This window comes from Carassius carassius, chromosome 41 (assembly GCF_963082965.1).
Source record: "Carassius carassius chromosome 41, fCarCar2.1, whole genome shotgun sequence".
In the NCBI taxonomy this organism is placed as follows: Eukaryota; Metazoa; Chordata; class Actinopteri; order Cypriniformes; family Cyprinidae; genus Carassius; species Carassius carassius.
This window is the reverse complement of record NC_081795.1, coordinates 27,171,462-27,186,461: the sequence shown is the minus strand read 5'-3', so window position 1 is coordinate 27,186,461 and position 15,000 is coordinate 27,171,462. Positions and strand designations below refer to the sequence as shown.

The 15,000-nt window shown below is 40.9% G+C and overlaps 1 protein-coding gene across 4 annotated transcripts in view; it reads right to left on the bottom strand.

Moving 5' to 3' along the window:
* The window catches only part of LOC132123125 (schwannomin-interacting protein 1-like), a 273,684-nt gene that overhangs the window by 20,704 nt on the left and 237,980 nt on the right, over nt 1-15,000 (bottom strand). Inside the window, exon 1 of one of the 4 annotated variants that reach the window (XM_059533667.1) lies at nt 10,689-10,779. The exons of 2 other annotated variants lie outside the window; for them this stretch is intronic. In XM_059533667.1, coding sequence (XP_059389650.1) covers nt 10,689-10,739 — 51 coding nt within the window. In that variant the 5' untranslated portion in view covers nt 10,740-10,779. Of the gene's footprint in view, nt 1-3,056; nt 3,216-10,688; nt 10,780-15,000 lie in introns of those variants that run through there. One more of the 4 variants, XM_059533668.1, reaches the window with a different exon arrangement.

Sequence of the window (15,000 nt, the reverse complement as noted above, 5' to 3'; positions counted from 1 at the left end):
TCTGCACAATCTGACTTTGCTGCAGCCTGGAATTGAACTACTGGTTTCGTCTGGTCAGAGGAGAACTGGCCCCCAACTGAGCCTGGTTTCTCCCAAGGTTTTTTTCTCCATTCTGTCACCGATGGAGTTTCGGTTCCTTGCCGCTGTCGCCTCTGGCTTGCTTAGTTGGGGTCACTTCATCTACAGCGATATCGTTGACTTGATTGCAAATAAATGCACAGACACTATTTAACTGAACAGAGATGACATCACTGAATCCAATGATGAACTGCCTTTAACTATCATTGTTCATTATTGCCACACTGTTTTCCTAATGAATGTTGTTCAGTTGCTTTGACGCAATGTATTTTGTTTAAAGCGCTATATAAATAAAGGTGACTTGACTTGACCTCAATTATTACCTTTTCAAAATATTTTCTCTAATAATTTATTGCATGCATTCTTGTGCAATTCTCTATTCAATCTTAAATGTATTCATTTTTGTATTAATTTATTCTTTGTATTAACTGTTTCATTTTAATATTTCTATATGTGTTTTATTTCCATGCTGGTGTGTTTCTGTTAGAGTGTTTTATCAAACTACACATCATGAGACGAATGGAGCTGAACAGAGCTCTTCAAATCATCTAAAAGTAAAATTACATACTTATAAAAACAAATATTTATTCTGGAATAAATGTAGCATTTTTTCAGGTTCTGTCATGTACACACACAGATTCATCCTCATTATGTGTGAGTAAATTATGAAGGTCACGAGTCATGTGAGAGAGACAGAGCGAGTGTGTGTGTTAGCGAGGCTGTGCTGGGAACAGTGAGGTGTAAATAATGTGTGTGTGTGTGTGTGTGAGGCAGAGACAGGCTGGCACCAGTCGTCTCCATGCAGGCGGTTGCCTGGATACAGGGCTAATCGAGGGGCCCCTGGAGGATTGGGCCCCGTCCCCTACACACACATTATTTCCTCTCTCTGCTCCTCACCTGCACTGTCTTCAGCTCTCGTGTTGTTACTGTGTCATATTCCTGCTCTCTCTCTCTCTGTGTAATGTGGAGATTCTCAAGTAGCTCATTGTTTCAGGTGTGTTTGCTCTCTATCACTTCTTACAGTCTCCGAGTGTCGTTCCTGTTTCCTTCCTCTCTATCTGCTTCAACTGTGTGTGTTGTGCATATGCTCATGCTGTCTTACTCCATCTCACGCTGCTCTCTACTGGCCTACAATTTAAGACTATTTTTCTGGTTCATGTTTTCAGATAAATCCTAGTTAAACTATCCCTCCCAGCACTATACTGTATGTGTGTTAATTATCCACCCTAACGCTAAAGCACTCGTCATTTAATCCCCATGACATTTCTGTTTTAAAACATGCAAGATTTCCACCGTGTTACAGTTCAAATGTTTTGGGCCTCAATGTTACGAATACACTAGTGTTTGAGTTCTGTACCATTTGACAATGTTTCTGAAAGAGTCTCTTCTGCTCACCAAAACTGCATTTATTTGATCAAAAATACAGTAAAATCAGTACAATTGTGAAATATTATTCTAATGTAAATCATCTGTTTTCTGTGTGAATCTGTGTTAAAGTGTAATGTATTTCTGTGATGCTCCGCTGTATTTTCAGCATCATTCCTCCAGTCTTCAGTGTCACATGATCTTCAGAAATCAGAAGAATATGAGGATTTACTGCTCAAGAAACATTTCTGATTATTATCAATGTTGAACACAGTTGTGCTGCTCAATATTTCTGTGGAAACTGTAATGTATTTTATTTTTCAGGATTCACAGATGAACAGAAAGTTCAAAAGAACAGCATTTATTTGAAATAGAAATCTTTTGCAACATTATAAATGTCTTCACTGTCACTTTTGATCAATTTAATGCAGCCTCTATGATTAAATATATTAATTTAGCATTCATTTCAATTATAATACTTCATTTCATGTAAATTCTCTTGTACTCTTTCATGTTCTCCTTTAAATCTCTGGTTCTCTCTCAAACTCATCCCGAGGTTCTTCTTTCCAAAAATAAACGCCTTTAAACTTTTTCTGTGGTTTTCTGTGGAAAGTCGACCATCTTGTTACACATCTCTCTCTCTTTCTCTCTCTCTATTTTTCAGTCCCTCACTTTGCTTCCAGATAAATGCACACAAACATACTCTCAGTTAAAAGACAACCTAGAATCTAAATCCAAGCATTTGTGAAGCTCAAACACAGATCAGCAAAAACACTTCCAGAAGCAGACATGACACGAGTTCTTCAACTGTGAGAAGCGAAAATCATCATCGGCACTCACATCTTAAAAAGAAATACACCAGGGAGTTACAGATATAATGTGAACGGAGGAGCAGACAGGGGCACAACGCTGATTAAAAATGAATAGATCTGGTCCTGAATGCCAATTAGTGTCCTTAAAAACCCATAAATGCATTAAGAATTATGATTCACGACTACATCCACAATACAACACGAGTGATGAAAGTCATTGACTGACAACAGTGATGTGGAGTGTGTGTGTGTGTGTGTGTATTACTGAGTAAAGCAGGGCGCTTCTCTTGAGGTTATGAGACGTAAAGCACTGACGTTCTGCCTTCTGATGTGAAAACCAGCCCATCTGACAGCCATGTCATGATTTTATCTAGGAACTGAATGAAACCTTAATGATTCTCAATGATAGCCCCTGCTGCCGGAAGATCACAGCATCTCACTCAGAGGTTTCTCTCTCAGAGCTCACGAGGCCCAATGGAGATCTCAGCTAGCTTCAATATCAACCTTGTCTCAGATACTTCTATAACAGACCCAGATGAGTCCCCAGCTGTCATCCAAGAGCACAGAGCAGAAATGCATGAACTCAGACCATTTGATGAGACATGTTTGAGTTCATACTGAGACCTTTTAATCACAAATCTGAGCATGGTTTGAGGCATGGATGGAAATCTGAGATTGGCCTTTTCTCCGGAGAAACATCTAAGCAAAAGGCTTCAGCAAAAGATCTGACTCTAGGAGAAACGTCAGAGATCTCATTTGTGATTTCCTTCCCCTGTGGTGGTCTTCCTCATCTGATCCTACCTGATAGGAGGAGCTGTCCTGGTGCACCATCTCTCACTGCATCCTCTAGATCCACAGGAGAAACACACGAGTAACGGCGTGTCCGTCTCTGTCCACTCACACCAGCTTCAGCTCTCGTCTCAGCGATACGATCGGAGCGCCTGCCACAGACGGGAACAGAGGGTGGGGCACTGAGAGACTCTGGACACTCCTGGAGCACCGAGAGCGCTTACTCACCGCCGGCCAATCAGAGCACGGCATACACAGACGGGGGCGGAGCCAGCGACAAGAGAGAGGGAGGAGTGACCTTTCAGAGCGGAGCGGGGGAGGAGACGTCCCATGGATTGAGAGAGGGAGAGGGGGGGGATGAAAGGAAAGAGTGAAGAAAAGCAGTGGGAGGAGAAGCACTGCAAAGAAAAGAGGCTTTCTGTGGCACATTCCGGCAGCTAAAGAATTCCTGAGAGCAGAGCGGAGCGGAGCAGACAGAGCACTGCTGTGGACTCACACACATTCCACACAGCCCAGACAAACAACAAGTGGACAGGCACACACACACACACACACACACACACACACACACACACACACTTGTGTTTGTGGTTTACGGGGACTCTCCATAGGCGTAATGGTTATACTTAACAAACTGTATTTTCTATCACCCTACACCTAAACCCTTCACAGAAAACTACTGGCAAATTTTGAATTTCAAAAAACACTGTTTTGTATGTTTTTTAAGCCTTTTGTATTACGGGGAAACAGGAAGTGTCCTCATAAACCATATATACCAGAACACACTCATCTCTACACACTATTACAGTAAATATAGTTCAAATCAAATGTGCCACACATTCATTTGATCAGATATCTGATCTTACGGTTGTTTAAGAAATAAAGGTAACACTTTAGACACTTACTCACTATTAACTATGACTTTTCCTTCAATAAATTCCTAATGTACTGCTTATTAATAGTTAGTAAGCCAGTTGTTAAGTTCAGGTATTGGGTATGATTAGGGATGTGAATAAGGAATTAATGTGTGCTAAAGTGTTATCGAAAAAAAAATATTATTGTTGTTGTCATTTTTGTTGTTGTTATTTATAAGTGGTATTTGTCTGCTTTACGTAACATGTTAATGGCAAGATATGAGACGTATAATACATTATTTATGATGGGAGATATGATCTATTTTAAGTTAAGTGGATGCATTGTGTTGATTGTGTATTATAAATTGTTATACTCTTAACAACTATAACCACAAATAAGTAAATATTATAATGCATTTAACTATTGTCATGACTACTCAAGAGATGATACAACATATTACAAGTTTTATTAATTTTTATATATATATAATATATAATGCATTCATTATATTGCCATAAGAATACTCTAATAATGTATTATAAGAGGCACTGCTTGGTCACATCAACATCCACCTAGATAAACCCCAGGCTGCTAACTTCAACACTCTGCTCGCCTCATTTGATCTCAAGCAAGTGTCTACTACAGCGACTCACAAATCAGGCAACCAACTGGACCTCATCTACACGCGCTGTTGCTCTGTGGACAACTCTTCAGTTGCTCCACTGCACACCTCAGACCACTTCCTCATTACTGCTAACCTAGCACTTACTCCTGAAGTGCCTCACACTCCAACGCAGGTCACCTTTCGACGGAACCTACGCTCACTCTCTCCATCTCTGATGGTGTCATCCTCACTTCCTTCACTCTCTCCGTTTTCAGCTCTGGACATGAACAGCGCTACGGACACTCTTTGCTCCACTCTAACCTCTTTCTCGGACAACTTTTGCCCACTGTTGTCTAGACCAGCACACACCCCGTCTGCCCCCAGGCTGTCCGATATTCCCCGTGAACATCGCTCTAAACTCAGGGCTGCAGAGAGGAAATGGCAGAAATCAAGAAACTCTACAGACCTCAGTGTGTATCAGTCTCTCCTCTCTTCCTTCTCTGCAAATGTTTTCAATGCTAAAATATCATACTACCACAACAACATTTACAACTGTTCTGACTCTCGCACACTCAAAACTTTCTCTTCTCTTCTTTGTCCACCTCCACCTCCTCCTCCATCGACTCTTACAGACGACGACTTTGCATTTTTCTTCAGAAATAAAACAGGAACCATCAGTGATCAATTCTCCACAAAGCAGACTCATCATAACTTCATAACGACTAATGCACACTTTCTCTCCTCCTTCTCTCCACTCTCAGAGACTGACTTTACTAAACTAATCCTGTCCAATCATCCTACTACTTGTCCACTTGATTCAATCCCCACTCACCTCCTTCAGGCCATTTCTTCTTCAGTCTTACCTTCCCTTTCTCACATTATTAACACCTCTCTTCACTCAGGTACATTTCCCACAGCATTCAAGCAGGCTTGGGTAAGCCCACTGCTCTCTCCCATTCATTGCAAAGACACTTGAGCGGGCTGTGTTCAACCAGCTTTCTATGTTCCTTGTAAAGAACAACCTCCTGGACAGCAACCAATCTGGCTTCAAAAGTGACCACTCAACTGAGACTGCTCTGCTCTCGGTTACTGAAGCCCTGCGACTAGCAAGAGCAGCTTCAAAATCCTCGGTACTCATCTTACTGGACCTGTCTGCTGCTTTTGACACTGTTAATCACCAGATTTTCCTGTCCACCCTCAGAAAGATGGGCATCTCTGGAACCGCACTCCTGTGGTTTAAGTCCTACCTCTCTGACAGATCCTTCAGTGTGTCTTGGAGGAGTGACGTTTCTAAGTCGCAGCAACTTGCTACTGGTGTTCCTCAAGGCTCAGTACTTAGACCACTTCTCTTACTCTTCCTGCAGATTGCCTTATACAACATTAGGAAGATTACAACTTCTTGTCCAAGTTCTTGTTCTCTCCAGACTGGACTGTTGTAATGCTCTCCTGGCTCTTCCTGCATCAATTACTCCATTACTATCAAGCCTCTGCAACTGATCCAGAATGCAGCAGTGAGGGTTGTCTTCAATGAGCCAAAAAAAGCTCACGTTACTCATCTCCTCATCAGGTTACACTGGCTACTAGTAGCTGCTCACATCAAATTCAAGGTACTGATGCTTGCCTACAATACAACCACCAGTATACCTAAACTCACTGGTTAAATCTTATGTACCCTCCAGAAGTTTGCGCTCTGCAAGTGAATGACGCCTTGTGGTACCATCCCAAAGAAGTTCAAAATCATTCTCACGGACCTTTTCCTGGACTGTGTCCAGCTGGTGGAATGACCTTCCAATCTCAATTCGAACAGCTGAGTCTTAACTCATTTTTTAAAAAACATCTAAAGACTCATCTTTTTCGCCAGCACTTGACCAACTAATACTAGCACTTACCTTTTCTTGTCTCTCCTATTCTTGAGAAAAAAAAAATAAACACATGGCTACGTGTTCTGTACTAGACTAACTGAGACTTGTCATGGCACTTGTATACTGTTGTTGTTCTCTTGTTGACCTGATTGCTTTTATTGTTCTCATTTGTAAGTCGCTTTGGATAAATGCGTCTGCTAAATCATTAAATATTATAAATACAGGCTTCATAGAAAGTGTTACTATTACTTTTTGAAAGTGAAAGTGATGTGACATACAGCCAAGTGGTGACCCATACTCAGAATTCATGCTCTGCATTTAACCCATCCAAAGTGCACATACTCAGCAGTGAACACACACACTGTGAACACACACCCAGGGCAGTGGGCAGCCATTAATGCAGCAGCACCCAGGGAGCAGTTGGGGGTTCAGTGCCCTGCTCAAGGTCACCTAAGTCATGGTATTGTCGACCCGAGACTTGAACCCACAACCTTAGGGTTAGGAATCAAACTCTATAACCATTAGGCCACGACTTCCCCATTACTTTTCTTAAGAAAAGTAAGACTTTTCATAAGTAACACTTTCTACTTCTCTTATGAAAAGTAATGAATTCCGTTTTTTTCGAGTTACTTTTTGTGACATGAGGTGGGATGGTTTAATCAGTTTTTTTCTCAGGTCTGGTCTACTCTGGATGTTCTGTTGGTGTGCTCCATTTCCATGGTGTCTCTTTTTGGATTTTGTTACTGGTGTGGATTATCTTGCTTGTGTGTTCTTTTGATTAAACCTCTTTCAGAGTTTGGATCTTGCTCTCCCTCGTGTCTGAGTTCTCCACCTGACAGTTAACTAACATATTCTTTGTTTTATATATTGTTTAGCATTTATAATCATACAGAAATTTCTTCAAAAATCAGGATCTGGAGCAGGACAGGGTGCGTCAGACATATCTAATGCGAGTCTTTCTCTTGGAGCAGTGCAGGAGTTTAATCTGTCTGTGCCATCTGGCTCTCAGTTCACATAAATCAGATTAACTCTCTCCTTCAGCACATTAATAACTGAGTGTGTTCATCAGGCCTGGTGAAGAACATCCCTGTGTGTCTGTGATTCTTGTCCTCTGGAAACCAGTTTGACACTACTCTTAACCCCAAGTTAAATCACTATAACCCTGGATAAAGGAATGCATCACACTATTACTCTAAAATAGGTTTAGTGCTGCATTTAACCCTGTGCCAAAACCAAAGAATGTTATCAACCAATCACAAACAGTGCTTGCCTCATTACAGAAATGTCCAGCGCTGATACGTATCAATCAATCAATCAATAGCCCTTAATAAATAAAAGAAACCAATGCAACACCAACAAAAAATGGACAAACAGTACGAAGAAAGTTATCTCATAAACACTGAAGATGATAAACCTGGATTACATTCAGTCTGAAACAAGACAGTATCTGCAGTATTTCAGCTGCTTGTAAAGGTGAAGCAGCGATGACATCATATCCTGTTTCCAGTCTGAACAGTGCTCACCTGACTGTTCTCTGTCCATTAAAAGATTGCCAAATCCCTTTCATGAGACATAAAGGATGGAGGATAATCACCTCCACTCTGGATTATGTGCTGTTGGGTATGTAATTGGGATTTAGGCAGAAGGCAGAACCTGGGTGTGTGTGTGTGTGTGTGATATGAGATGACATCACAGGCATCACACTCGCTTTCTGTCACTGATGCTCATGAGATATCAGACATTCATGTTCCTGAGTACATCTGAGGAAGTGTGATGTTTGCTGAAGTCTGTTTGTTTCCTGTGAATCAGTGCAGGATCTGGAAGAGCTCCAGAATGTGTGTGTGTGTGTGTGTTTGTGCATTATATATACATATATATACAGCTAGAGTAATCTAATATAGATATGAACAGCAGATACGACTTAAAGGAATGTAGCAGACGTGGATGATTATTGTGATGTTTTTATCAGCTGTTTGGACTCTCATTCTGACGGCACCCATTCACTGCAGAGCATCCATTGATGAGACACTGATGCAGTGCTACATTTCTCCATCTATATCTCAGATGGCTTAAACTATTCCTTTAACAGATCAACAGGTCATATTAACCCCTAAGGTCTGTTTGAATGAACACTGCTGTAGGAAATGAGTGTGGCTCCTGTGTGTAGCAGAATGATTATAATGTTAAATCACACAAGTGATTTTATAAAATACTAATGGTGTATATTTGTTTTTTTTGTTCGACATTCAAAGAACAATCGTTTATACACTAGAAATATAAAATGATTAATGTGCGTGTTTTTTTATCTTTCTATCTAATCCATTGAATGAAATATAATTTGTACAAATGCTCATGAGTGTTTCTGACTACCTCTGTGTGTAGTTTGAGCGATCGGATCACAAACACATCACTATGAGCTCTAGCACTAGAGATGATTGACAGCTAAACATGATGGACGTGTGTTCTGCAGTGTTGCTCTCTTCTGTTCTCTGTCTGTGATCCGCAGGGAAGAGCTGCTTTTAGACGCGTGACATTTCCACAGCGCTCAGTCATGAATGTTTAAGTACACTCACAGCAGGACGCCAAAAACAACAGAGCTGCAAATAATGAGGAAACACTGAAAAAAGCCTCTTCAGCAGACAGAGGAATCAGTGTGTGTGTGTCAGTGCCGAGCGGTGAGTTTAAGATCCCGCTCCGCATCACATTCAGATCACAGACCAAACACCCTGGTCGTATAAAAGTGTGCACATTTCCTACCTTATTTGTAAATTAAATTCATCTCCAATACATCTTTTGTCATTTAAGGTTCTTCCATTGTTATTCAAATGCTAGAAAAACATATAGTTGGTTTCCCAAGTAAAAACTGCCAAATATCATTTACACGGCGTTACGTAATGATATTAATATTTAATGAACAGGAGTAAAATCTCTTTACTCCGCTACTCTAACAACAGACCATGCAAAATACCCCAAAATATTATGTTTATATATATATATATATATATATATATATATATATTGCCAAGTGAAACATTAAAGCATTGCAAACAACAATACAATTAAAAAAAGTACTTTCATTGTAAGTGATGCAAGCATAAGGAATACACATTTCCTTTGGTTTTCTTATGCATGTTATTATTTATATTTTTAAATAAAATGTATCAACATTAATACACACACACATACACACACACACACACAGACACACACACACACACACACACACACACACACACACACACACACACACACACACACACACACACACACACACACACATATATCACTTTAAGTAAAACTTATTGTGCCTTATAAGATTAACTGAATTGTCAGTGTTTTATGCATTCATTTGATTACCATTATTTTTGATAATGTTTGACTGTTATTTCTTTTTCTTCTTAATTTCAAAGTTAATAATTTTATTGTGTTTTACTGCCATTTTTAGAAGTTTTGTTTGACTTCATACACACACACACACACACAGATGTGTGTAGTTTGTTGTGTTGACACTGCAGGTTTAATGTAAGTTCACACGTGGAGGAGAGCTGTGCTCATAACTGCTGTAAATGAGTGTGTGTTCAGCTCCAGCTTCATGCTGCAAGAACTTTATTTTTAGACACTAAACCAAACCAAAGCAGGCCAGCACGCACGCACACACACACAGACACACTCAAATGTGTTTCCTTCCGCCATCACACACCCTACGTAATCACACAAATACATAATTCTGTGTGTGTGTCCTGTAATTCAGTCTGACTCTAACCTACAATTCACAGCACAACCATACAGCCAGGACACACACACACACACACACACACACACACACACACACACACACAGGCTGAATGTGTTGCCGGGGGGCATGTGTTTCCACGCCCTGATGACATCACACTCAGTCCAGCTCTAACACGCCTAACACATCACATTCCCTTCCAGAACATCACGCCTAGATCAGCACATCTGAATTAAAAACATTTAAACTCCTCAGATGTTTATTCAAATAAGCCATAATAATGATAATAATGTTTTAAAGTGTTTCTGTCATAAGTTTAATGTGTGTTTAATGTTTTAATGTTTGTGGGTTTTTTTTCCATGTAATTAAAAAAAAAATAATAATAATTTTTTAAAAACTGGATTGCAGTACTGAAACTGTTGGAATTCAGCACTGAACAAAACACAAACGGCTAATTTAAAGTGAAACATCTGGACACATTACACGGAGGAGAATGAACACAAAGAGCGATCACTGATGAAGAACTCAAACTCAACCCTGTGTGTGTTTCTCAAAGGCTCAGACACACAGTGTGTGATGTGATGTGTTACCTGTGTGACGCCAGCAGATGAACCCAGCGCTCTCCTCACACTCACACTCATTCAGTCCAGCAGTCCAGAGCCCACCGAGAGAACCCACAGCACATCTCTCACACACACACAGAGGACGAGATGAATCCTGCGCTGATGTGAGTGTGTGTGAGGGCATGTCCAGACACATACACACACTACAGATCAAACTGTTAGACACACAAAAGAAGATGCACTCACAGAAATATTTCACCCAAAATTTAAGATTTATGTAATTTTATTACATGACAAATTCCCATTTATATTTTTTTCATAATTTTAACACAAATCTACCAAATAAACTTTATACGATTTATTTTCATTAGGATAATAAAACCTATTTATTTTAAATGCATAATCCTCAGGGTTTATGTAATTAGTTTATGTAAAGTGTAATTATTCTTAATTAATAATAAAAAGTTTATTTATTTAAAATACATAAAGTTTATTGTATAAATTGCATAATAATTAAGAGAACTAAATCAGGATAATTAAAAAAGTTAAATAACATTTATTTGAATCATGTTTAATGTATGCTTATATACTAAACCAAATTAAACAATGCATCACATTTATCTTATAAAAAAAATAGAATTAGACAAACACAAAAACAACTCTATTAGGTTATTTGTGAACTTACCCACTGTGCAAAGTTACGTCCAGTGGACGTCTTTTTATGTCTTTGCAGACGTTGAAAAGACGTCCACTGAGGAGCCAGAATGAAAGTTTTTATGACGTCTTTTTTTGACGTCTTCTGTACGTCCGATTTAGACGTTCACAGAACCTCCTTACAAGGTTAAAAACTAGTTCAAAAGTGGTCAGCGGAAATATTTCAACATCATTTAAGGTTCATTTAGACATCATTTATACTGTTTCTGGACCAAATCAACACTCTCAGGATGCATTAGATTTAGACTCATGTTATTTCATGTGCACAGTGTAATAAAAGCAGAAGTGAGGCGTCCGACCACAGAATGATCATGTGACGCTCTGAGCTCACCAACAAACACAGTCTCTGGCTGATGTTCCTGTCTGTGTGTGTGTGTGTGTGTGTGTGTGAAAGTGAAAGTGAAAGTGAAGTGACATTCAGCCAAGTATGGTGACCCATACTCAGAATTTGTGCTCTGCATTTAACCCATCCGAAATGCACACACACAGAGCAGTGAACACACACACACACACACACACACACACACACACACACTGTGAGCACACACACAGAGCAGTGAACACACACACACACACACTGTGAGCACACACCCGGAGCAGTGGACATAATTTATGCTGCGGCGCCCGGGGAGCAGTTGGGGGTTCGATGCCTTGCTCAAGGGCACCTAAGTCGTGGTATTGAAGGTGGAGAGAGAACTGTACATGCACTCCCCCCACCCACAATTCCTGCCGGCCCGGGACTCGAACTCACAACCTTTCGATTGGGAGTCCGACTCTCTAACCATTAGGCCACGACTTCCCTATGAGTGTGTGTGTGTGTGTGTGTGTGTGTGTGAGTGTGTGTGTGTGTGTGTGTGTCTGTGTGTGTGTGTGTGTGTGTGTGTGTGTGAGTGTGTGTGTGTGTGAGTTGGTGTGTGTGTGAGTTGGTGTGTGTCTGTGTGTGTGAGTGTGTGTGTGTGTGTGAGTGTGTGTGTGTGTGAGTGTGTGTGTGTGTGTGTGTGTGAGTGTGTGTGTGTGAGTTGGTGTGTGTCTGTGTGTGTGTGTGTGTGAGTTGGTGTGTGTCTGTGAGTGTGTTTGTGTGTGTGTGTGTGTGTGTGTGTGTCTGCGGCTGACGGAGGCCGCTGTTGTTCTGAATGATGGTAAGTCTAGAGGTGTTTTACTCTGGATGAGTGCTGTTCCTCACTGCGGCTTACACTGTGACACTGTTCATACTGAATTATCATACAGTTACTGTGATTCACACATCAAAGGTGCTGGTGACCTGTGTGAGTGACCTCACAAGACCTTCTGCAGTGCAGACAGACAGACAGACAGACAGACACACACACACACACACACACACACACACACACACACACACACACACACACACACACAGTCACACACACACAAACACACACACACACACACACACACACACACACACATACACAGTCACACACACACAACACACACACAACACACACACACAGTCACACACACACAAACACAAACACAAACACACACACACACACACACACACACACACACACAGTCACACACACACAAACACACACACACACACACACACACACACATACACAGTCACACACACACAAACACAAACACACACACACACACACACACACACACACACATACAGTCGTGGCCAAAAGTTTTGAGAATTACATAAATATTAGTTTTCAAAAAGTTTGCTGCTAAACTGCTTTTAGATCTTTGTTTCAGTTGTTTCTGTGATGTACTGAAATATAATTACAAGCACTTCATACGTTTCAAAGGCTTTTATCGACAATTACATGACATTTATGCAAAGAGTCAGTATTTGTAGTGTTGGCCCTTCTTTTTCAGGACCTCTGCAATTCGACTGGGCATGCTCTCAATCAACTTCTGGGCCAAATCCTGACTGATAGCAACCCATTCTTTCATAATCACTTCTTGGAGTTTGTCAGAATTAGTGGGTTTTTGTTTGTCCACTCGCCTCTTGAGGATTGACCACAAGTTCTCAATGGGATTAAGATCTGGGGAGTTTCCAGGCCATGGACCCAAAATTTCAACATTCTGGTCCCCGAGCCACTTAGTTATCACTTTTGCCTTATGGCACGGTGCTCCATCGTGCTGGAAAATGCATTGTTCTTCACCAAACTGTTGTTGGATTGTTGGAAGAAGTTGCTGTTGGAGGGTGTTTTGGTACCATTCTTTATTCATGGCTGTGTTTTTGGGCAGAATTGTGAGTGAGCCCACTCCCTTGGATGAGAAGCAACCCCACACATGAATGGTGTCAGGATGATTTACTGTTGGCATGACACAGGACTGATGGTAGCGCTCACCTTTCCTTCTCCGGACAAGCCTTTTTCCAGATGCCCCAAACAATCGGAAAGGGGCTTCATCGGAGAATATGACTTTGCCCCAGTCCTCAGCAGTCCATTCACTATACTTTCTGCAGAAGATCAATCTGTCCCTGATGGTTTTTCTTGGAGAGAAGTGGCTTCTTTGCAGCCCTTCTTGACACCAGGCCATCTTCCAGAAGTCTTGTCCTCACTGTGCGTGCAGATGCGCTCACACCTTCCTGCTGCCATTCCTGAGCAAGCTCTGCACTGGTGGCACTCCGATCCCGCAGCTCAATCCTCTTTAGGAGACCATCCTGACGCTTGCTGGACTTTCTTGGACACCCTGAAGCCTTCTTTACAAGAAGTGAACCTCTTTCCTTGAAGTTCTTGATGATCCTATAAATTGTTGATTTAGGTGCAATCTTAGTAGCACAATATCCTTGCCTGTGAAGCCATTTTTATGCAACGCAATGATGGCTGCACGCGTTTCTTTGCAGGTCACCATGGTTAACAATGGAAGAACAATGATTTCAAGCATCACCCTCCTTTTAACATGTCAAGTCTGCCATTCTAACCCAATCAGCCTTACATAATGATCTCCAGCCTTGTGCTCATCAACATTCTCACCTGAGTTAACAAGACGATTACTGAAATGATCTCAGGAGGTCCTTTAATGACAGCAATCAAATGCAGTGGAAAGGTTTTTTTGGGATTAAGTTCATTTTCATGGCAAAGAAGGACTATGCAATTCATCTAAACACTCTTCATAACATTCTGGAGTATATGCAAATTGCTATTATAAAAAACTTTTCCAATTTCCAATATCTATGTAATTCTCAAAACTTTTGGCCACGACTGTACACTCACACACACTCACTCACACACACACACACACACACACACATACACACACACACACACACACACACACACACACACACACACACACACACACACACACACACACACACACACTCACACACACACACACACACACACACACACACACACACTCACACTCACACTCACACTCCAAGCTAGGTTAAATGGACCTTATTACAACTTTTAATTTTAAATCTTTTAAACATGTCTGATTGTCTGAAGAAAGTACAGGTTTGTCATGTTAAATTATTGAAACCTTCCATGACTCCTGTGTGGTCTCTGTCTGTTAATCTTCTGACGTCATAGATCTAGGTGTCCCAGAAACATCTGTAGAGATGGCTGATGTTCTGGAGGAGAAGAATGGTGTAGTAGAAGGGCACTTTAACTCTTGAGGTTCTTGCTGATTTAGATTATCA